This window comes from Salvelinus sp. IW2-2015, linkage group LG7 (assembly GCF_002910315.2).
Source record: "Salvelinus sp. IW2-2015 linkage group LG7, ASM291031v2, whole genome shotgun sequence".
Classification (NCBI taxonomy): domain Eukaryota; kingdom Metazoa; phylum Chordata; class Actinopteri; order Salmoniformes; family Salmonidae; genus Salvelinus; species Salvelinus sp. IW2-2015.
The window spans coordinates 18,540,793-18,566,085 of record NC_036847.1 but is presented as its reverse complement, the minus strand read 5'-3'; the positions used below and the strand labels follow the sequence as shown (position 1 = coordinate 18,566,085).

At 42.6% G+C, this 25,293-nt stretch overlaps 1 protein-coding gene across 3 annotated transcripts in view; it reads left to right on the top strand.

Moving 5' to 3' along the window:
* Positions 1-10,202, top strand: part of LOC111966550 (guanine nucleotide-binding protein G(I)/G(S)/G(T) subunit beta-1) — a 48,778-nt gene extending 38,576 nt beyond the window's left edge. For all 3 annotated transcript variants that reach the window (XM_023991289.2, XM_023991290.3, XM_023991291.2), the window contains exons 5-11: positions 1,706-1,769; positions 2,007-2,169; positions 2,606-2,672; positions 2,922-3,123; positions 4,404-4,620; positions 5,861-5,976; positions 9,784-10,202. In XM_023991289.2, the coding sequence (XP_023847057.1) occupies positions 1,706-1,769; positions 2,007-2,169; positions 2,606-2,672; positions 2,922-3,123; positions 4,404-4,620; positions 5,861-5,967 (820 nt within the window). In that variant the 3' untranslated portion in view covers positions 5,968-5,976; positions 9,784-10,202. The remainder of the gene's footprint in view (positions 1-1,705; positions 1,770-2,006; positions 2,170-2,605; positions 2,673-2,921; positions 3,124-4,403; positions 4,621-5,860; positions 5,977-9,783) is intronic.
* Positions 10,203-25,293: the final 15,091 nt, after the last annotated feature.

Genomic DNA, 25,293 nt, shown 5'->3' with positions numbered 1-25,293 from the left:
TGGATATATTGAAGCAACATCTCAAGACCTCAGTCAGGAAGTTAAAGCTTGGTCGCAAATGGGTCTTCCAAATGGACAATGACCCCAAGCGTATTTCCGAAGTTGTGGCAAAATGGCTTAAGGACAACAAAGTCAAGGCAGGCTCCTCGTGGAGTGCAATGTAATCAATGCAAGATTGGATCCTCCGAGCTGACAAGGTTAAAAATCTGTCGTTCTGCCTAGGCCGTCATTGAAAATAAGAATGTGTTCTTAACTGACTTGCCTAGTTAAATAAAGATTAAATAAAGGTGTATAAAATTTAAAAAGAATAATAAATAAAACGGCGCCCAAAAATACCGATTTCGGATTGTTATGAAAACTTGAAATCGGCCCCGATTTAATCGGTCGACCTCTAGTCTAAGCAATTGTTGAAAAAACTGGTGTCATGCACAGGGTAGATGTCCTAACCGACTTGCGAAAACTATAGTTTGTTAACAAGAAATGTGTGGAGTGGTTGAAATCAAGTTTTAATGGCTCCAATCTAAGTGTTTGTAAACTTCCGACTTCAACTGTATAGTAATAATAATTATAGCTCCCTTCCTGGTGGGTTTCCTTTAATTGACTCATGAAGTGTCTCCGAGTAGGAGAGCAAGTCCTCAAGTCACTTGGAATGCCTCTGTTCACATTGAGGTGCCAGTAGTCTAATGGAAAAGCAGAGGTAATTGAAATGCAAATGTGTAATCAGTAAATGTAAGTGAATAGAGCAGCGCTAAGCTAGTAGACGAGCGCTAGTTCAATCCAGTCCTGCTTTATTGCAGGCGTGTTTGGAAAGTCAGATAATGCGCTGCAATCTCTGCTAAGCATCTTACTCACTCTGGAGAAACTGCTTGGACAGTGACACACCGACCGTGGTTCAAAGTAAACTTTCCACTAGAGCTTATTTTTTTCAAAACTCACCCAAAGCGAAATTAAATCCATACAAGCCTGGTTTATTCATTATTTGAAAAATGTCCTWTTTTTTTCCTCCAAATGTGCTACTTTGACCCTCTTTTAAGCATGCAACAGTTTAGCGTGCAGGAGTTGGAAGGCTAGTGTACCYGAGGCAAACACCTAGCAGTGTTTCATCAGCCTCAACCAACAGCAGATGATTTCAAACCACAGAGACAGGAAGAATTGAATCACTGCCAGTGCTGAAGCTACCGCTTCTAACCCACTCTTACAGTTTTACACCCACCACACCCATAATATAGGTTTACCTACCTTGTCCTTCCTATTATGCGTGATGGGGATGTTGAAGAGTAAAGAAGTGTGCGTGTTAGCGTGCGTGTGTTATCATGTGTGATTTGCATACACTGAGTGGGTCCGAAGGGAGCCAATGTGCCCCAGCCAGCCATCTCTGGCCATAAGGGCCTGGTTTCCGTGGCGACTCTGTTTTGATTTGCCCAGATAGTGGTGAGATGCTCCCCAGCCATAAAGACCCCTGGAAACCACACCACCCCTAAAATGCAAAACATGGTTTCACCCTATGTTCATAGGGAAGCAGTTATCTGTCTGCGTGCCTGTGTTCCGCTTGATGTCTTTTGTTATTATTAACAGTTCCAAACTTAACATGTTTGGATTCGTGGTGTGTGCATATCAGTCAATCATGTGCTCTAATAATACTAGTGCTCTTTAAGATTTCCTTTAATATCACTGGTTTAGTCATTGCTCTCCTTTTGCCCCGTAGGCTTTTAGTCAGTGCCTCCCAGGATGGTAAACTCATTATTTGGGACAGCTACACCACAAACAAGGTAAGGTTGACCTGTCCACATCTTTAAGAATCAAAAGGAAGCTCTCACACTTGAATGCATTTTTGTTCACATTTTATTATTTTACCTAAAGACATGAGGGCAACTAAACAAAAAGATTCTCCACCATTTTTTGTTTCATGACAATGACATAGGATGTCCAGTATATGTGATATAGGCTTCCCAGTATATGTGGTCCATGCTGGAATCAAACCAAGTGTTCCCTCCTGTCTCTCTCAGGTCCACGCCATCCCACTGCGCTCCTCCTGGGTGATGACGTGCGCCTACGCCCCCTCTGGGAACTACGTGGCCTGCGGAGGCCTAGACAACATCTGCTCCATCTACAACCTCAAGACCCGCGAGGGCAACGTGCGTGTCAGCCGTGAGCTGGCCGGACACACAGGTACGGTAGTCACCCCTAATAAGTACCACAGTGTACACACACGGACAGCTCACCTGTAACACAGGATAGACTATGGTCAACGTTCAGTTTGCAGGAGAGGTCATGTTTATGCACTAGATTTTTTTATTTTTTATTTTTTTTACCAGTACCTTGGAAGCATTGGATATGTTCAATGGCATTTATTTCAGTCTCATGACAGGAGCTGTGTCTGTCTAGTTGCTGTGAAAAGGCACAGTCGTGTTATTGAGCTGGTTCTGTTGTACACATTCACTTCTTATAAACTATTTGTACCCTTCAGGGTCAGGCCTATAATGTACAAACTGTAATGTAGTTCAATTAGTTTCTCCTTCTGTCTTGAGACCATTTCCCCTGTGTGTTGTGACTGCTTCTCAATGCTGGCTGACTGACTTACTGTCTGTTCTGCTGTGGCATCCAGGTTACCTGTCCTGCTGTCGCTTCGTGGATGACAGCCAGATTGTCACCAGCTCTGGAGACACCACCTGGTGAGTGAGGGAACTGTGCCTGCCTGGGTGACAGGCAACCCAACCCTGAGGAAGAATGGGTGGATGGATACCCATCCCATGTTCACTGAGTGGATATGCCAGTTCTGCACTGTTGTGTTGATAACATTTTGAGAATACATGAAAAGGCAGATATCTGAATGCAAACCAGGAGTATGACAGAAGGCACTCACTCCAAACTCCCCTCAGATGTTTTCTCTTTTCTCCTCCCTCCCACTCTCCGTCCCCCAGTGCTCTCTGGGACATTGAGACGGGCCAGCAGACGACCACGTTCGCCGGCCACACCGGTGACGTCATGAGCCTGTCGCTGGCGCCCGACACCCGGCTGTTTGTGTCCGGGGCATGTGACGCCTCCGCAAAGCTCTGGGACGTCAGAGAAGGAATGTGCCGACAGACCTTCACCGGACACGAGTCGGACATTAATGCCATCTGCGTAAGTCAATCACACGACCCGACCGCCGTTCAACCTACTTAGCTACACCTCCATTCAAAACGGAGCCGCAAACTCACCTGTGATGCCAGTGTCTTTTGTCACCAGTGTTTCCGCTGCGCGCTGCCCACACCTGTGGTTGTCTTTTTCATTCAGACGTACAGAGACTTCAAAACAGACATTGTATATACACTAACGTAAACTCACAAACTCGTACATCGCCTTGTTCCGTACAATTGCCCTTATTTTAGCGCCCCAAAACGTAATACTTCCAGATCAACTGTAATGTCAATACCATTGTAAAGCACAATTTCTCCCCTTTCCAACAGAATAAATTACATGACCTAAACACTGCCCGTTTCTGCATAATTCAAGCGGGCAATGAGCCTCTTTAAAAATGGCGGGTGGGGAAGCGAAACTAATGCGTGAGTGTGAAGGAGAGATATTGTGTGGGAAAATTGCTTTTTTTCACTCAATCTGTCCAACTTATCACCTTATCGCCTCTAAAATTGAAATAAAACACTATAAAGAGTTTATATAATGTGTCATCACATACCTATTTGAAGGTTTGTGTTGAATTTGAATCGGGTTTTTAGGGCGGTGCTAAAGTGACCTTAGAAGGTAACAGTGGCTTTGAGAATGATGATCGCATTCAATGAAGATGTAAAAAATTACTAGGTATCCCCCCTTACCCCGTCACTGTCCATTTCTTGTTTTTAAAGGATGAGAGAAGTGCTACACCTGGTGGAGAGAGATTGTAAGACAAAAATAGTTGCTTTATGAGTGCTGTACGTTACGACATGACACGTCTAGATGTAACGGAGGGTCCGTTTTTTTCAACTTTTCTCCAATACTATAGAGCCATTACCATGTCGATCAACGCTTGAATAGAAACCTAGTTCACACCCCCAATTTTGAAGTCAACATAGTCGCTACAGTCAAATTAGTTTTCTTTGCAGCCTCGTTTGAATGTTGCGGTTGCGCACATTTGTACGGATTGGGGTGAGTTTACGTTAGCTTGTTAAAGGGTGGTCTATATTTATGTTATATGTGATTGTGGACATATCTATTGTCCATTGGCAACTTTAGTATGTGTGGTCACTTGGTCAATACCAAGTGCTTTACATTATGAAAGGTATCCTCATTACCAATGTATAGCACCCACCTTGGTGATGCTGTAGCAGCCATTATGTACTAGCTCATACAAACACACCGCATGTAGAGCGTTGAGGAATTTATCAGACCAACCCTCACTCTCTCCCCCCCTCTTTCCCTCCCTCCAGTTCTTCCCCAACGGCAACGCCTTTGCCACGGGATCGGACGACGCCACCTGCAGGCTTTTTGACTTGCGCGCTGACCAGGAGCTGATGGTCTATTCCCACGACAACATCATCTGCGGCATCACCTCGGTGGCTTTCTCCAAGAGTGGCCGCCTGTTGCTCGCCGGCTACGATGACTTCAACTGCAACGTGTGGGACAGCCTCAAGGCCGACCGTGCAGGTGAATGCCGGGCAAGTGTGACTGGGTTAAAAARCAACCTAACCAGAGGTCTAGAATCAGGTCACCGTACTCCCCAATCTCATCGTTAATGGTTAGGGGGGAAAACACTAAACTGACTCTAGATCTAGAGCCAACTTCATCCTACTTTGAGGCGGCCATGATGACAAAGGTCGGGGGTACAGTGGCAGAGCAGTGGTCAAGCTACATTCTGACGGTTGTACACCTATATTTGATGTCATCAGCATCTCCAGGTAGTGGAACAGGGTGGAATGTAGCTAGTGCAGCCAGTGCTGGTGAAAAGGGGTGTGGTGTTGGAATGGACTAGATCTACTAGGTGTGGTTCTACTGTAGCAGGGATATTTTGACTTGGTACTGCTACCCCCTGCATATAGCCTCAGTTTTGTTACTTAAAAAAAATGTTTATTTAGTAAATATTTTCTTAACTGCATTGTTGGTTAAGGGCTTGTTAGTAAGCATTCCACAGTAAGGTCTACACCTGTTGTATTTGGCGCATGTGACAAAATGTGTGGAGTCCCTGAGAGATATTGATTTGGAGCATCTCCGTATTACAGGAATGACTGGGGTCCTGTAGGTATCAGATGACAGCAGGGTTACTTTAGTTGAGCACATCGGAGGTACCGTCTGGGGCCACACAGGTCGGTGTTGTAGCCAGACTTGTTCCTCAAGTACAGCAGGGATACTGCAGACATACAGCAATTCTGGGTATAGAGCATATTGAACTAGGGAATTCCAGATTATTCCAGATTTTTCCAGAATTGTGCACTTAGACTTCCCTTCGTGGATTCAAAAGCATAAGACTGGTGTAAGCATTGGCTGGATGGAGTTTTCACCATTGTTAAATCTATGACAGGGAGTGAGCAAGTGAAGGCTAGTTTGTACAGTGACGGTGTTTGTGGATGCAGCCCCTGCTGTTTCACCTGCTCCAGCAGCGGACGAGCTCCCACAGAGGCATGAATAGTTTAGTGAATTTGACTGTGGTCTGGATCCAAGGAGAAAGCGATGGGCTGGATCTGACATGCACTTGTACTAGTAACATTTGCTAATAACTGATTCTTCCATTTATACAATGCAATAGATCTCATACACAGAATTATAGACTAGCCAGGTTGTTCATGGAATTATCTTTTAAGGGTCAAACTAAGTGAGCTGAGGAGATGGTGTGGTGTTGGCTGAGAGTGTTGTGATATGATCTCATGGTCTGACCCTGCTCTGTCCCTAGGTGTCCTGGCTGGACATGACAACCGTGTCAGCTGCTTGGGTGTGACCGACGACGGCATGGCCGTGGCAACAGGGTCCTGGGACAGCTTCCTCAAGATCTGGAACTAGATTCTGAAGGTAACTACACTTCACAGCCGCCCTCCCACCACAAGTATGCCTGACATGCTATGGCACTCTCCTCATCTCTCCCCATAAAGAAAATGTAACCCCAATTTAATTCACTTCACCTTAAACTTTTCTGAAGTTGTAGAATGTCAGTTTTGAGTCAAAAGCCCTGTTTTGCTCCAAATTTCTCTATTGAAGCTTAAAGTGTAATATGTGTATATTACTATGGTTCTACTCTGAATATAATTTTTCAACTGGAAAAGTTCCAAAATATCTGGAGGTGGACTATAACTTATGTTCATGTAAACATCTCAATATGCCTTACAGTAACATAGACCCTGTAAATTAAGACATGAATGCGTGATTGACTTGAATAGAAATGTAGTTGTACTTGCTCTATGTCCTGGGTGAAGAAATGTATTTTTCCTCATTGTTTCATTATGCCCTATAGTTCCTCTACAGCTACATTGGTAACCAGAATGTGTTTACTCAGCTGAACACTGTGCAGATGCGCTATATGAAACTATAATTATACTGAGTGGAAATAGCCTATGGTTTCAATTGAGTTACTGTGTATTGTTATGAAATAACACCAAGTAAAGGTGCCATGTAGTTGCATGGTATCTGTGCCACTTCGTAAAGTGGGTTGTCCTATTTGGGTTGAGCTGCCATGAGAATGCATTCTGTATCAGTTGATGGATAAAATTGGTTTCTCATGAGGGGACCATGTACCCGTGTAACTTGGCTAAAGATTGATCTCATCATCCTTGCCTAATTGTATTTGAGTGGATAGAGTGTTGAGGTTGTGTAATAGACTATATATGCAAAATTATGTGTACAGCCCTTCAAACAAGTAGATTTGGCTATTTCAGCCTCACCCCAGTTGCTGACAGGTGTATAAAATCGAGCACACAGCCATGCAATTTCCATAGACAAACATTGGCAGTAGAATGGCCTTACTGAAGAGCTCAGCTCCTAGAGTGACTAGGAGAAACAACGGTTCAGCTACACAAGCTCACAGAACGTGACCACCGAGTGCTGAAGCGCGTAGCGTGTAAAAATCGTCAGTCCTCGGTTGCAACACTCACTACTGAGTTTCAAACTGACCCTGGAAGGGGCATCTCTGTGGGTGACGAAGAGCACAGAATGTCATTATTTGCTGATGTGCTTTTATACATGTCTAAACCAAAGACCTATGTCACTGCAGTAATGGACATCATATCTGAATATGGTAACCTGTCAGGGTACAAAATGAACGTGGATAAATCCATGTCTATACCTTTGAATATCCCCTCTACAATCAACTGAGATATGATATTGCCATTCCAGCTGTCTGAAACAGGCTTGGAGTACTTGGGCATATATGTTACTCCAAATCTTAAAGACCTGTTCACTTCAAATGATATGCCTTTGCTCACAAATATTAAATAGGACCTGGTTAACTGATCTCCTCTACCAAACTCTTTTTGGCATGATTAATGTCGTCAGGATGAACATCCTTCCTCAGCTAAATTATCTATTCCAAAATATCCCTTGGCATCTATCTCAGTCCTTTTTTTTAAAGAAAAGGAATGCAAATATCTCTAAATATATCTGGAACAATAAGAAACCTAGAACCTAATTTACCAAGTAAATTAAGCTTAAGGATTTAGAGAGGGGTCTCTTTGCCAAATCTGCAACTATATTACTGGTCTGTTCAGATCAAGCACATGATTAGTTGGTACCTAGACAGACGCCACTCACTTTAGAATGGAATCAATAGCATGTCATCCAAGAGCAATAGCTTCCTTAGCATTTTATTAATAGTTTTGGAAAGATCCAGGCATTATTTGACAATTTTACAGTACATGATACACTCTTAGCTTGGAAAGATGTAAGGAGAGGTACTTGCAGATTCCAGACCATATATCACTCTGGTCACTGATTGCCCTTAATCCAGACCCCCCCCCCCCCCTACACACAATAAGGAGTATTGAACTTCTGGACTGGAAGACAAAGGGTATTGCTGACTTTACGCCTTTATTTACTCAGGACACTCTTAAATCATTCCAACAGATAAAAACCGAGTCTGACCCCCCCCCCCCCCACACTTCTAGAAGGGTCAGAAGAAAGTCGATTTTTAAACTACATTTTCAAATGATTGAAGTTCGGAGAGGTTTAATCTCTGACTTGTATTCTATTTTATTGAACAGAAGTGCCTCATCCTATGACACTTTGAGACATGTTTGGGAGAAAGACATTGGACATGCATTCGGTGAGGAAGAATGGGCTTCTATCTGTGAAAGGGTCTCCCCCAAATGCACATCCATAAGCACACAAGAACTACATTTCAAATGTTTTCATTGAACCTACTTTACACCTGTCCGCCTTAAAAGAATGTTTTCCAATGCATCGCATTTATGTTTCAAATGTAAACAGGATACTGGCACCTTCATGCACATTTTTTGGTAGTGTAGCAGAATCCTGTCTTATTGGAATGATATTCATTTACACATCCAGAACATCTTGGATAGACAATTTGCTTTTTCGCTGAATTTATTGTAACGTTGTGTTTGACCCTGACCCTAAACATCTGTTCAATACACTTGTTTACTTAGCAAAAAAATGTATATTGTTATTATGGTCCACACCTGAAGTACCATCTGTGAGAATGTGGCTTTCTCAAGCTTCTGCTATTCTACCCCTAGAGAAACTTACCTTTGATTTACACCAGAAGTCTGTTACATTTTGGAAAATCTAGTCACCATTGTTGTCCTGTAGAAAACCTCCCATAAATGCCCCATGTTATCATTGTGAAGTAACATTTTGTTCTCCATTTTATTACTGCTTTTGGTATAATGTTTTGCTGTATCCTTATTCCTTTTGATTGTACTTAGTCTGTGGTACGCTTAGTTTGGTTGTCTATGTAACCCCTGTTAAAAGAAAATAACACTCTAATAAAAAGATCATTACAAACGGCCTCTGGAAGCACTGTCAGCACAAGAACTGTTCATCTGGAATGGGTTTCCATGGCCAAGCAGCCACACGCGTCGGCTGGAGTGGTGTAAAGCTTGCCGCCATTGGACTCAGGAGCAGTGGAAACGTACCATCTGGCAGTCCGACGGATGAATCTGGGTTTGGCGGATGCCAGGTGAACGCTACCTACCTGAATGGTTTGGTAGAAGAGGAATAATGGTCTGGGGCTTTTTTTTCATGGTCTGGGCTAGGCCCCTTAGTTCCAGTGAAGGGAAATCTTAACGCTACAACATACAATAACATTTTAGACTATTCTGTGCTTCCAACTTTGTTGCAACATGACAATGCCCCCGTGCACAAAGCAAGGTCCATACAGAACATTGACTGCGAGCCAGGCCTGTTGCCTGACCTCACTAATGCTCTTGTGGCTGAATGAAAGCAAGTCCCCGCAGCAATGTTCCAACATCTAGTGAAAAGCCTTCCAAGAAGAGTGGAGGTTGTTATAGCAGCAAAGGGGGGACCAACTCAATATTAATGCCCATGATTTTGGAATAAGGTGTTCGACAAGCAGGTGTCCAGATAGTTTTGGTAATTTAGTGTAGCACTGGATATCATATTCTCTAGTTTGAATGTCTGCTGCCATCTGGGGGTGAACATGGGGAGATCACTAAAATCAAGTCAAGCTCAGTCTTAACTTTGCTTGTTGGTTTGCGGCCATCCAGTTTGTAGCTCACCGTTGACCAGTTTTGTTTGGTTCAATTTTAAGAGGTTAATTGTCTACAATGACTGTACACTTTTAGGAAGTCCCTTTGTTGCAAATAACAATAATTGTGTTTCTCTTTGTCCTGCTTTCTTTTTTTTTAGATGGCGTCCGGACTCCAAAGTTGAGTGGAAGACCATTCCAACATAAAAATGTTCAATTTTTTGCATATCCAATTTTCTCAAAACATCACTATACTGACTCCCAACACCCCAAAAGGGCAAAAATTCTCTCCTCTAAAAGAGCACAATTGTTTATCACTCAGCTAAAAAAAGATGAGGATTTGCAGTGGTATGAAATGGAATGGGGAAGAAATTGTGCATTCCTCCTGGGACCATTTTCTGATATTGTGTTGAATGAAAATACATTCACCACCACGCAAATATCATCCATCTTCAATACACAGGTTTGAGTGAAGGTCATTTACACAACGATGATCGAACTCTTGATATATTTTTGGCCAGCCATGTTTATTTAATTTTTCGGTCATGTTACTTTCCTTTTTTTTCTTTTTTCCCCCAGAACTAGATCAGTGGCCTCCTGTTGGTAAATTGAGGATCAAAAGCTTWGTTTTTTTCTGTTAGTCTTGATATATTTTAGAATCAAGTTTTGTAGGTTGGAAATAAAAATTACAAATGATCATCTCATTTTAATCCAGCTTTATCACATCAGAAAAAAAGGCAAGGGAATTGAGCTTCAACAGGGCCATGAGCCACCGACAGGGTCTGGCCATTCTGAATATTTAGTCCCAAGATGCTTTACTCAGTTTTTTGGGGGTTTCTGTCTAGTCAAGAATTTGTTTGTGCACAATTTTACTTTGCATATGCAGAATGTTTAAAGAAAAGTTAACTAACCAAGCACATGCTGTTTGTGATAATGAATGCTAATTTTAAACAAATCAAAACTTTATTTTTATTTTTATTCTCTTCACCTTTTGTTTGGTGACAATGTAGAATAATGAAATGAAGAATCCCATCGGTTCACTTTATTTTATTTCCCTTTTCTGTTGACTGTGGTTGGGACCGGTGACGTGATTTGGTTGGGTAGGGAGGCCTCCACTTATACCCCGGTTTCTTTCCGGAGTTTCGAGAGGAACCCATTCTGTGCTTGGAAATGCAGTTATTACTCTGAATGACATGTTGTATAAATCAATGTTCGAAAATAATGATATTGAAACTTTTTAAGTAAAAAAAATATAAAAAAAGTTGTCTGCCATGGGTGGGTTAACTCTTAGGATCGCATGCTGTAGAATTGCTTAAAAAGAGGTGCATATGGAACTAAGTCCTTTTGATGTTTTTCTTTTTAAGAAAATAACCTGTTAAATATATCATAATTACAATGGTATTTATATTGTTTTTGGCTAATCTGTGCATAAATAATTCAATTAAAATGTCAAAGCTATGCACTTGAGAGCAGCAAACACCATAACATAAACAGTTACCTGGTCTTATATCCATACTTGGGAAGGATTGCTTGATTTAAAAGTAATGTAAACATTTAAAACACATATGCACGCACAGACACACAAATGGAACAAAGAAATGTTAATTTCTTCTGTAGCAAACAAATTCCAGTGACAAAAAAAATAAACATTTTGTAACAAACAGGTTTTTTTCTGTCCTTTAATAATAAAAAAGAAGGAACTTGCAGCATCTGAATGGCAGAATGTTCTGTACCCCTCTCCTTGTAAACAGAGACTCTTTCTTTAGCAGTAGTGGCATTTTTTCCATTCTGTTTTCTCTGCGACATTCTGTACAAAAATGTTCTGTAAATGTGCGTTAGGCGTGGAGTCGGCAATAAAAATAAAAAAATATTACAAATGAATTTCCCTTTCCTTTTTCTCTCTATGAAATAACTGTAGATCTCTACACCCCCACTGTTCCCTTCTCACCTTTTTTGTATTTCATTTTAGACTGTGTACAACTGAAAGCTGGATGCAAGATAGACTCTATATTAAAATGTATTTTTATTTAAGATATAATAAAATGCCATTTGAGATGTGTTGCGAGTATAATTATTTGAGAAAATATGCTAGTTCGAATGTTTAGCAATATTGGTTATTAACTACAAATAAAGTGATTTATTTTACACTTAAATAATTGTTGCTTTTTACGTTTACAATATTTGCATTAGTTATGTACTATAGCAAACACTTATGCTGAACGATGTCTCCAGTGAAATATTGTTTAATGCAGGAATGAAATTCATTGAATGCCACCAATCACCCTAAAGTTGCTTCATCACATCTCAAAGCTCCTATTAACACCCTTTATAAATACATACACACTACACAGTAGATGCATTTGTAATAATCACACACTATTAAAAAAAGCTCATGGTTCCTTATAAGACCCTATAAGCCAGTGGCTCATAGAAAGTGTTACCAAAACGTCACTTGTCTTAATTTTCCTATCAACGAGGGACTGCGTGACAACTCAGGAAAGAGAGTAGTGGGGATGGCATGCATTTCAAATATATATATATAAAGAGGAATAATTATTGGAGTTCCATAGCTTGTCTAGTTTGGAAAAACTGATTTCTACACCTTCTACCTGAGCTTAGTTATCACTTATTTATTTCACCTTTATTTAACCAGCTAGGATGGTTGAGAACAAGTTCTCATTTACAACTGCGACCTGGCCAAGATAAAGAAAAGCAGTGCGACACAAACAACAGCACTGAATTACACATGGAATAAACTAACACAGTCAATAACACAATAGAAAAAGTCTATATACAGTGTGTGCAAGGGAGGTAAGGCAATAAATAGGCCATAGCGGTGAAATAATTACAATTTATCAATAAAACACTGGAGTGATAGATGTGCAGAAGATGAATGTGCAAGTAGAGATACTGGGGTGCAAACGAGCAAAATAAAATAAATAACAGTATGGGGATCAGGTAGTTGGATGGTCTATTTACAGATGTAGTGATCTGTGAGCTGCTCTGACAGCTGGTGCTTAAAGTTAGTGAGGGAGATATGAGTCTCCAGCTTCAGTGATTTTTGCAATTCGTTCCAGTCATGGCAGCAGAGAACTGGAAGGAAAGGCGGCCAAAGGTGAAATTGGCTTTGGGGGTGACCAGTGAAATATACCTGCTGGAGCGCGTGCTATGGGTGGGTGCTGCTATGGTGACCAGTGAACTGAGATAAGGTGGGGCTTTACCAAGCAAAGACTTATAGATGACCTGGAGCCAGTGGGTTTGGCGACGAATATGAAGCGAGGGCCAGACAACGAGAGCATACAGGTTGCAGTGGTGGGTAGTATATGGGGCTTTGATGACAAAACGGATGGCACTGTGATAGACTGCATCCAATTTGCTGAGTAGAGTGTAGGAGGCTATTTTGTAAATGACATCGCCCAAGTCAAGGATCGGCAGGATAGCCAGTTTTACGAGGTTATGTTTGGCAGCATGAGTGAAGGATGCTTTGTTGCGAAATAGGAAGCAGATTCTAGATGTAATTTTGGATTGGAGATGCTTAATGTGAGTATGGAAGGAGAGTTTACAGTCTAACCAGACACCTAGGTATTTGTAGTTGTCCACATTTTCTAAGTCAGAACCGTCCAGAGTAGTGATGCTGGACGGGCGTGCAGGTGCGGGTAGCGATCGGTTGAAGAGTATGCATTTAGTTTTACTTGCATTTAAGAGCAGTTGAAGGCCACAGAATGAGAGTTGTATGGCATTGAAGCTCGTCTGGAGGTTAGTTAACACAGTGTCCAAAGAAGGGCCAGAAGTATACAGAATGGTATCGTCTGCGTAGAGGTGGATCAGAGAATCACCAGCAGCAAGAGCGACATCATTGATGTATACAGAGAAGAGAGTCGGCCCGAGAATTGAACCCTGTGGCACTCCCATTGAGACTGCCAGAGGTCCGGACAACAGGCCCTCCGATTTGACACACTGAACTCTGTCTGAGAAGTAGTTGGTGAACCAGGCGAGGCAGTCATTTGCGAAACCAAGGCTGTTGATAAGAATGTGGTGATTGACAGAGTCGAAAGCCTTAGCCAGGTCGATGAATACAGCTGCACAGTATTGTCTCTTATCGATGGCGGTTATGATATCGTTTAGGACCTTGAGCGTGGCTGAGGTGCACCCACGACCAGCTCAGAAACCAGATTGCATAGCGGAGAAGGTACAGTGGGATTCGAAATGGTTGGTGATCTGTTTGTTAACTTGGCTTTCGAAGACCTTAGAAAGGCCGGGTAGGATAGATATAGGTCTGTAGCAGTTTGGGTCTAGAGTGTCTCCCCCTTTGAAGAGGGGGATGACCGCGGCAGCTTTCCCATCTTTGGGGATCTCAGACGATACGAAAGAGAGGTTGAACAGGCTAGTAATAGGGGTTGCAACAATTTCGGTGGATAATTTTAGAAAGAGATTTACATTTACATTTTACATTTAAGTCATTTAGCAGACGCTCTTATCCAGAGCGACTTACAAATTGAGATGGTCCATATTGTCTAGCCCGGCTGATTTGTAGGGGTCCAGATTTTGCAGCTCTTTCAGAACATCAGCTATCTGGATTTGGGTAAAGGAGAAATGGGGGAGGCTTGGGCAAGTTGCTGTGGGGAGCGCAGGGATGTTGACTGGGGTAGGGGTAGCCAGGTGAAAAGCATGGCCAGCGTAGAAAAATGCTTATTGAAATTCTCAATTATCGTGGATTTATCGGTGGTGACAGTGTTTCCTAGCCTCAGTGCAGTGGGCAGCTGGGAGGAGGTGCTCTTATTCTCCATAGACTTTACAGTGTCCCAGAACTTTTGGGACTTTGTGCTACAGGATGCAAATTTCTGTTTGAGAAAGCGAGCCTTTGCGTTCTAACTGCCTGTGTATATTGGTTCCTAACTTCCCTGAAAAGTTGCATATCACAGGGGCTATTCGATGCTAATGCAGTACGCCACAGGATGTTTTTGTGCTGGTCAAGGACAGTCAAGTCTGGAGTGAACCAAGGGCTATATCTGTTCCTTGTTCTACATTTTTTGAACGGGGCATGCTTATTTAAGATGGTGAGGAAAGCACTTTTAAAGAATAACCAGGCATCCTCTACTGACGGAATGAGGTCAATATCCTTCCAGGATACCCGGGCCAGGTCGATTAGAAAGGCCTGCTCGCTAAAGTGTTTTAGGGAGCGTTTGACAGTGATGAGGGGTGGTCGTTTGACCGCAGACCCATTATGAGGCAGTGACCGCTGAGATCCTGGTTGAAGACAGCAGAGGTGTATTTGGAGGGCAGGTTGGTTAGGATGATATTTATAAGGATGCCCGTGTTTACGGATTTGGGGTTGTACCTGGTAGGTTCATTGATAATTTGTGTGAGATTGAGGGCATCAAATTTAGATTGTAGGATTGTCGGCGTGTTAAGCATGTTCCAGCTTAGGTCACCTAACAGCACGAGCGCTGAAGATAGATGGGGTGGCAATCAATTATGGGGGGCAATCAATTCACATATGGTGTCCAGGGCACAGCTGGGAGCAGAAGGTTGTCTATAGCAAGCGGCAACGGTGAGAGACTTGTTTCTTATTTTTAAAAGTAGAAGCTCAAATTGTTTGGGCACAGACCTGGATAGGATAGTAAGACAGAACTCTGTTGGCTATCTCTGCAGTAGATTGAAACGCTGCACCCTTTGGCAGTTCTATCTAGTCAGAAAATGTTAGTTATGGATGGAAATTTCAGTGTTTTTGGTGGCCTTCCTAAGCCAGGATTCAGACACGGCTAGGACATCTGGTTTGGCAGAGTGTGCTAAAGCAGTGAATAAAACAAACTTAGGGAGGAGGCGTCTAATGTTAACATGGATGAAACCAAGGCTTTTACGGTTACAGAAGTCAACAAATGAGAGCGCCTGGGGAATGGGAGTGGAGCTAGGCACTGCAGGGCTTGGAGTAACCTCTACATCACCAAAGGAACAGAGTAGGAGTAGGATAAGGGTACGGCTAAAGGCTATAAGAACTGGTCGTCTAGTACGTTCGAAACAGAGAGTAAATGGAGCAGATTTCTGGGCACGGTAGAATAGATTCAAGGCATTATGTACAAAGGTATGGTAGGATGTGAATACAGTGGAGGTAAACCTAGGCATTGAGTGACGATGAGAGAGGTATTGACTCTAGAGACACCATTTAAACCAGGTGAGGTCACTGCACGTGTGGGAGGTGGAACAAAAGGGTTAGCTAAGGCATATTGAGCAGGGCTGGAGGCTCTACAGTGAAATAAGACAATAATCACTAACAAAAACAGCAATGAACAAGACATATTGACATTAGGGAGAGGCATGCGTAGCTGAGTGATTATAGGGTCCAGTGAGTAGCTAGGCGGGCTGGAGACACGGCGATTCAGACAGCTAGCGGGCCGAGGCTAGCAGAAGGGCCTCAGAGGGACGTCGCGACGGAAGAAGTCTGTTGTAGCCCCCTCGTGCGGTTACGTCGGCAGGCCAGTCGTGATGGATCAACAGGGCTCCGTGTAGTAAAAGGGTCCAGGCCAATTGGCAAATAGGTATAGTAGCCCAAGAAATTGGCTGATGGACCTCTTCAGCTAACAGTCCGATATGCTCTAGACAGCTAGTGGGCCGCGGCTAGCAGATGGGCATTCAGGGGATGTCGAGATGGAGGAGCCTGATGAAAAATGTAAGGCTCAATTACTATAATTATATGTTTGTCATCTCCAACCAAACGACCATAGCTCAACTAGCAGCAAGATGGCAGTATTATTACTTTTAAGATGAATGACATAAAATAAATATCGCAATTTTGCGGCCGGTTGAGCTATGGTCGCTTGGTTGGAGATTACAAACATATAATTATTGTTTTTATTTAAACAGGGAAGTCCCATTGAGAGCAAGGCCTCTTTTTACAAGGGAGCACTGCACACAATCATACAAATTCACAATATTTACAATTCCAACGCAATAAAAACAAATTTACAATTTTTTTTACTTAAAAGTAAATTAGAAAGGTTATATATAACCCAACCAAACAGAAGAAGGTGGACTGTGGCTCAAGAAACGCAAGATGACATCAGTAATTACAGAGTTCGCCTGGATAGCGTTAGCCTTTCATCTTTGTTGTCATCTTATTATAGCTCAGTGGTTATAATTGCTAGATAGCTAGTAGTTTAACAGCAACACACAACAAGCTATCTTATTTTAGCTATTTATTTAAGCAGGGAGTCACTATTGAGACCAGTCTCTTTCACAAGGGAGCCCTGCATATACAATTTCATAAGACAAAATCAAATACAATATAAAACAGCACAACACACATATACTCAAGAAGAAAAATTACATTCCTCAATAAGAAGGTCCCCAATCAATAAATTGCCAGAGCGGCATCAGAATATCCAATTGTGATGTATGTATATGTAACAGTTTAACTTTATGGCGTCCCCTCGCCCCGACCCCGGCGCGAACCTCTGCACACATCAACAACAGTCACCCACGAAGCGTCGTTACCCATCGCTCCACAAAAGCCGCGGCCCTTGCAGAGCAAGGGGAACCACTACTTCTAGGTTTCAGAGCAAGTGACGTAACTGATTGAAACGCTATTAGCGCGTACCCGCTAACTAGCTAGCCATTTCACATCCGTTACACTCACCCCCCTTTCCGCAGCAACCAGTGATCCGGGTCAACAGCATCAATGTAACAGTATAACTTTAGTCCGTCCCCTCGCCCATACCCGGGCTCGAACCAGGGACCCTCTGCACACATCAACAACAGTCACCCACGAAGCATCGTTACCCATCGCTCCACAAAGGCCGCGGCCCTTGCAGAGCAAGGGGAACCACTACTTCTAGGTTTCAGAGCAAGTGACGTAACTGATTGAAACGCTATTAGCGCGTACCCGCTAACTAGCTAGCCATTTCACATCCGTTACATATAGTTGGTTAAAGCTCGACAACTAACGTTAGCTAGCTAGCTTACGTTATGAGATGCACTACCGCTGGTACCAGCCAAATGTCAGACCAGTGGTCAGTCTCTTTTAGAAAAACAGACGTCAGCTAACCTGCGGGATAACTAGAGGCGACAGGTAGTTTAGCGGTACGCGGAAAACTCTCAACAACAACTGCTTCCCGGGCGCACATGACATGGACGTCGATTAAGGCAGCCCCCCCTCTGATTCAGAGGGGTTGGGTTAAATGCGGAAGCCATATTTCGATTGAATGCATTCAGTTGTGCAACTGACTAGGTATCACCTTTCCCTAACTAACTAGCAAGCTGTCTTGGTTATTATGAAATAGTTAACGTTACTTATCATAGCTAATATAATATTTGACTCGCTAACAAAAACCACTTAGAAATACATGGCTCTGGCTGTAGCTAGATAACTTAGTGCTAAAGGAATGACATCATGATAATGCCCAGTTAGTAAGACTACATTCATGGGTAATGTAATCTGCACAGTGTTTCTGTGCAATAACTTGAGCCTCCATACATGCAGATGCAAGCCCAATGTATTTTCAAATGTTTGTCACATGCTACTGACTAGATGCTTTGTAAATGTTGCACATACTGTACAAAGAAGAGCAAGTGCACAAGTGTATCTTACATGAGTACTACTCTGACCATGCATTCTAAGCTAGCCACAGTATCATTTGGAGTTTCTGTCAACACTAACCCAAAGCTAAACTTTATAGACTCATAAGCATTTGAAGTAACCCTGCCTTGTTGACTGAAGACCCCAAGCTTCCATTTTGGCCCCTCTTGGCCTGTGTGTTTCCTATCAGACTGAGCTGAGATGGAAACTGGAGAGCAGGTTGGAGTGGAGGCTGTCCCCTACTGCTGTTCTGCCTGCGATGGTGGGGAGACCCCCGCCCGTGAACTGGCCTGCCGCACCAGAAAGACCCGCAGCCTGAGCACCTCGTCTGCCACTACTTGCGACTACAGGTACTGTATTATCACCCCGTTTTCATTTCACCTTGTGCAATACTAAATGATGGAATGTATTTTTTTTAAATACAAGTGCTAAGAAAAATGTCAAGTGACTTGGTTTTCTTACTACCCTATTTTTTGTCATTATTGCCTTTTTTTATTTTCAATGTGTATGCAAATTGCTTTTTGGGTGTGAATCAACACCATGCTACCCCCATGACTAAAGATCTGTGCTGACAAAAAGTTACTGTGCGTTGCTGCTCTGTTAGCTACTGAAAATGGGGCATCTGTCATATAGTATGACTATGACAGTTGAATCAACCTAAGATGCTTTTTATTTGAGAGAGATTTCCTGGTGAGCAATGTTGGTGAGCAATGTTTTTCAGATGACACCAGGACCCACTCTTACACTTTCATTTATTCTGTCTTGGTAAATGTGCTAGCTTCTCATTTGCAGTATGGTTTAAGGTTGTGACTTGTGAGAGAGTACATTTGAGGCAGACCGTTACGACATGTCCGTGGTTTGCAATTGCACCATCCCAAAAATGTGAAAGACTGTACAGTCCCTCAAGCCACTAGAGCAGAGTTTTAGAGGGAACGGCACGTCCGTTTGTCTGTAAGTGCGTTTGCCCACGGTGGATGGTGCAAGTGTGTTGGAGGGAGTGTGTGTGAAGGAAACCACCAGCTGAACCCATCTACATGGAGCAGTAAATGATCATCTGCTTTGGCATCACACACACACACACACAGTGATCTTGTCTGCAGCCTGTAGTGTAGTAGCAGATGGTGAACTTTTAGAACCAGACAACTAATAGGATTTGCTAACCTGCCACGTGACTTGACTGTCCAGAGGGCCCCCTGAGAGGGGAGGAGAGGTGGCCATCTTGTCGAGCTCCGTCAGAGCAGGTGGACCCATTCAGATCAAATGGAAGTGGCCTTTCACCCTTAAAACAGTCAAAGCTCTCATACAGTTACTGCTATTTTAACGAAGTTTAGAAAATATAATTAATTCAGGACTTTTCAACTGCTGTACTCTTGAATCACGCTGCTTTTGAGACATCTGTATTTGAGAAATTAGAAAATAAAATGTCACTGTGTCGTCTGTGTGTGAATGTTTCTTTGCTTGTAGCCTAATTTATATTATTTCCTAATTTGCTGGTGCAGTATTTGCAAAACTGAGGTTGGAAATTGATTAAAGTATTTGATCAGTGTTTGAGATTCATATATACTGAACAAAAATATAAATGCAACATGTAAAGTGTTGGCCCCATGTTTCATGAACTGAAATTAAAGATCCCAAAAATGTTCCATGTGCACAAAAAGCGTATTTTTCTCAAATGTGCACGAATTTGTTTACATCCCTGTTAGTGAGTGTTTCTCCTTTGCTAAGACAATGCATCCACCTGACAGGTGTGGAATATCAAGAAGCTGATTAAACAGCATGATCATTACACAGGTGCATCTTGTGCTGGGAATAATAAAAGGCCACTCTAAAATGTGCAGTTTTGTCACACAACACAATGCCACAGATGTCTCAAGTTTTGAGGGAGTGTGCAATTGGCATACTGACTGCAGGAATGCCCACCAGAGCTGTTGCCAGAGAAATTGAATGTTAATTTCTTTACCATAAGCTGTCTCAAATGTCGTTTTAGAGATTTTGGCAGTATGTCCAAGCGGCCTCACAACCGCAGACCGCATGTAACCACGCCAGCCCAGGACCTCTACATCTGGCTTCTTCACCTGCGGGATCGTCTGAGACCAGCCACCCAGACAGCTGATGAAACTGAGGAGTATTTATGTCTGTAATAAAGCCCTTTTGCGGTGAAAAACACTTTCTGATTGGTTGTGGGTGGGCCTATGCAATCCATAGATTAGGGCATAATTCATCTATTTCAATTGACTGATTTCCTTATATGAACTGTAACTCAGTAAAATCGTTGAAGTTGTTGCATGTTGCATTTATATTTTTGTTCAGTATAGTCTTTCTCAATTGGTTTAGATTTGAGATTTAATAGATGGGTGTTTTCATAAATATCAGATTTAACTTGATTGATTTCCATCCAAACTAATTTGTATTACCGGCTCCAGATATGAAGCATACCTGTATCTGAAACATGCTAAAAGTTTAACATCTCCCGAAAATTGTCCCCTTCTACCAACACAAAATGACAGTAGAGTTAAAAGATCATTCTTCGTGGCAATTATTTTTGCAACTTCACATTATACGACTTCCGTGAGAGGATGGTGAAAATGTAGGCCCAGCCCATGTAGGATGGGTGCTTTACAGTTGCTTAACAAACTTGTTTTGAAAAAGGACCCAGGGCTGAGTATGCATTCTTATGGTTAAAGAGATTTAGTAAATTATTTTGAAAGGATATCCTGGGGTGTCTCGACACATCTACCAGTATTATTTTCTGACTTTTGTGAGAGCGTTTTGAACCTGTAAACAATGTCCTTTTTCTCTCTGTCATTCAAATGTTTCAGGAAAAATCAGTCTCTACATGGAACAAGTCCTGTGACCACTTTTGGACCAAAAGCATGTATGCTGCAGAATCCACACGCAGTCATGTAAGTTACTATCAACTGATGTTTTTAAGTGACACTTAGTGCATGTGATTCTTACCAACTGTGGGGAAAAGTCTCGGGCTGTGTCCCGAAATCTGTCTTGACTATTACAGTACTTTCTAAAATGACATACTGTGTACAAGTTGTACTACAGATAAAGCTCCATTACCAACAAATGTCAACATACTAGGCTCATCCATACTGAGAATGTGTCATCTAATTTGCTCCAGGGGCGCCGGTGTATGTGATAATTTTTTTCTTCTCTAATTGGCAGTATCATTTTGGTACAGCGCATCACCTTATCTGATTATCAGGCTGTTGTCAAACACGTGGGTCTGGAAAGACTGTTATCTTCCTCAGTAGTGTGCATTGATTTCTACTACACTGAACAAAAATATAAACACATTAACATGCAACAATTTCAAAGATTATACTGAGTTACAGGTTATATAAGGAAATCAGTCAATTGAAATATGTTTATTTGGCCCTAATCTATGGATTTCACGACTGGCAATACAGATATGCATCTGTTGGTCACAGATACCTTAAAAAAACAGTTAGGGGCATGGATCAGAATTCCAGTCAGTATCTGGTGTGACCACCATTTGCCTCATGCAGCAAGATATCTCCTTTGCATATAGTTAATCAGGCTGTTGATTGTGGCCTGTGGAATTTGGTCCCACTCCTCTTAAATGGCTGTGCGAAGTTGCTGGATATTGTCGAGAACTGGAACACGCTGTTGTACATGTCGATCCAGAGCATCCCAAACATGCTAAATGGGTGACATGTCTGGTGAGAATGCAGGTCATGGAAAAACTGGGACATTTTCAGCTTCCAGGAATTGTGTATAGATCCTTGCGACATGGGGCCGTGCATTATCATACTGACACATGAGGTAATGGTGGTGGATGAATGGCACGACAATGGGCCTCAGGATTTTGTCACAGTATCTCTGTGCATTCAAATTGCCATCAATAAAATGCAATTGTGTTCGTTGTCCGTAGCTTATGCCTGCCCATACTATAACCCCACCGCCTCCATGAGGCACTCTGTTCACAATGTTGACATCAACAAACCATTCCCTGACAGGACGCCATACACACTGTCTGCCACTGTCTGGTACAGTTGAAACCGGGATTCATCCGTGAAGAGCACACTTCTCCAGCGTGTCAGTGGACATCGAAGGTAGGCATTTGCCCACTAAAGTCGGTCACGACGCCAAACTGCAGTCAGGTCAAGACCTTGGTGAGGACGACGAGCACGCAGGTGAGCTTCCCTGAGACATAAATTCTTCAGTTGTGCAAACCAACAGTTTCATCAGCTGTCCGGGTGGCTGGTCTCAGACGATCTCGCAGGTGAAGAAGCCGGATGTGAAGGTCCTGGGCTGGTGTGGTTACATGTGGTCTGCGGTTGTGAGGCCGGTTGGACATACTGCCAAATTCTCGAAAACAACGTTGCGGCTTATGATAGGGAAATTTACATTCAATTCTCTAGCAACAGCTCTGGTGGACATTCCTGCAGTCAGCATGCCAATTGCACGCTCCCTCAACTTTAAACACCTGTGACATTGTGTTGAGTGATAAAACTGAACATTATTTAAACTGCAGCGCCCCACCACTTCTGATTTGGTTAAATAAAAAATGTACGCAAAAGCATTGAAAACATAGACAAAGTAGGCCTACTGTTTTTTTTTTAGACTGACTTGCCTCATAATTTGTCAACTCGCGCACTATGTCCTCAACAGAGTGCTGCAGGTTGTGTGTGTGTGTCTTGACTAGGGCTGTTACGGTGACCGTATTTTTTTATTTTTTATTTTATATTTTATTTTAATTATTATTATTATTATTTATTTWTTTTATCCCCTTTTCTCCCCAATTTTCGTGGTATCCAATCGCTAGTAATTACTATCTTGTCTCATCGCTACAACTCCCGTACGGGCTCGGGAGAGACGAAGGTCGAAAGTCATGCGTCCTCCGAAGCACAACCCAGACAAGCCACACTGCTTCTTAACACAGCGCGCCTCCAACCCGGCAGCCGCACCAATGTGTCGGAGGAAACACCGTGCACCCGCCCCCCTCGGTTAGCGCGCACTGCGCCCGGCCCGCCACAGGAGTCGCTGGAGCACGATGAGACAAGGATATCCCTACCGGCCAAACCCTCCCTAACCCGGACGACGCTAAGCCAATTGTGCGTCGCCCCACGGACCTCCCGGTCGCGGCCGGCTGCGACAGAGCCTGGGCGCGAACCCAGACTCTGGTGGCGCAGCATAGCACTGCGATGCAGTGCTCTAGACCACTGSGCCACCCGGGAGGCCCACGGTGACCGTATTACCGCCACACCAGCGGTCACGARTCATGACGGCAGTCAAATTCCACGTGTTTAGTCACGGTAATTGGGCTTCTCCAAGCTCTGATGCTGCTGATGGTCATTAGTAGCCTAYCAAACTTGCTAACTGCCTGGTACTCGGCACTCTATTGTCCCTCTAATCACTCTGACATCAATGCAAATGTGATCGAAAATCAAACACTTCATGAGAGCCCATGAGCTCATGTTGTGCAACATTTCTATAGGCTATGCAATTGCGTATGAAAACAGAGTGATGGCCTCCAGTGAAAAGTGGAGGATCCCATCAGCTTTCTATAGGCTAGGCCTACTATTTTTATTTCTCAACTTTCCTAATATTAAGCACATTGCTTCTCTTTACAACAGGAGTATAGCCTACCTGGCTGGCATGAAAATAAACCACAGGAAGAACGTCCTCCATTCGCTATTTAAGTGTACAGATGACATGTATTTTTTCCCCTGCCCCTGTTTCGAGACAGGTGCATGATAATGGTCCATTCTAATTCAAAATATATTCCACACATATATTATTTAGTATATGTAAAGATAAGATTACATCAAGAACAGTCTGATGAGTGACAATATTAGCATATCACTTGTGAATTATATATTATCACTTGTGAATGGTGCCCAGTTTGTGAGCAGTAAGGCAAGATACAATGCATGCCTTTTTTACGACTTTTTCAAATCATAGTCGCACACCTCATGTAGGCTAGCCCATAGGCCTATGTGTTTTGATAAGGTTTGTATCACAACTAAAGTGGCCAAATAACTTCTTGAAATTAAGCACATTAATCCGCTTTACAATGGGTGTAGAGCCTTACTGGCATACATACGCAATGCGTGAGTTTCAAGTTTGGGGGAGAATTTTCACCATAAAAATCCACCTTTATAATAAAAGCATTACATGCATAATTGCGTTTGCGTTCACTTTTGACAATTGTGTTTTCCCGCTAATTGATTGCATTTTGGAACATTCACGTTTATAGGCTACTGCCGTGTGCATTGCTGCACTTATAATGTGAAGAAATAGCCTAATAGTTTATCAACATTTTAAGCTAAACGTTCTGATCTGTTGCGTCAGTCTCATTGCTTAAAAAGTTTTTGTGATGCTAGTGGTTGTATCAATTTGGGATCTATCGCATCCCACTGTCCCAGACTATGTTTGGAATATTTATTTCTCGCACAGAATAGGTCGACCTTTGTACTATGGGGGATAGTAGATTGATTTAGGCAGCCCAATATGTCAGTCTACTATCCCCCATAGTACAAAACTTGATAGGCTAGTGCTTTTGCTCTTTGTTTGGCCTACTGCCGAAAAATAAATGTGGACAGTTCATCCAATATCTTCAATATGCACCTCAAAACTGGTTAAGGACGCGCACAGTTGCGTCCCCGATGTGTTTTTCTTCACTTGTAGCCTGTGAGAATGAGCCAATCACGTGACTGGCATTGGCTAATAAGAATTGAGATATCTGAGAGAGCAATGTGAGTGAGAGGTACATCAGAGCATCCAGCCGGGAGAAAGGAATTATAATTATTATATTCAGCCAAGGGCACAACAGCCACTGGCCGCAAAAGGCATGGATTCTTTAGGGTGTATAAAAGCCACACAAAGGGGATGCCCCGGGAAATTCAAGACATTATCAAGTGTTTGTCAAATTGTGAATAAGAGACTGATGAAGTGTGTGCAGCCTGCGCAAATAACAAAGCAGAGCTCATGCCTTTTTATGCTACTTTTTAAATCATCATTAGTCACTTCATGCAGCCTTAGGATGTATTAAAAATCCAAACATATAGCCCAACGTTTGTATCACAACTAAAATTGCATAAATAACTCTAAATTAAGCATATAG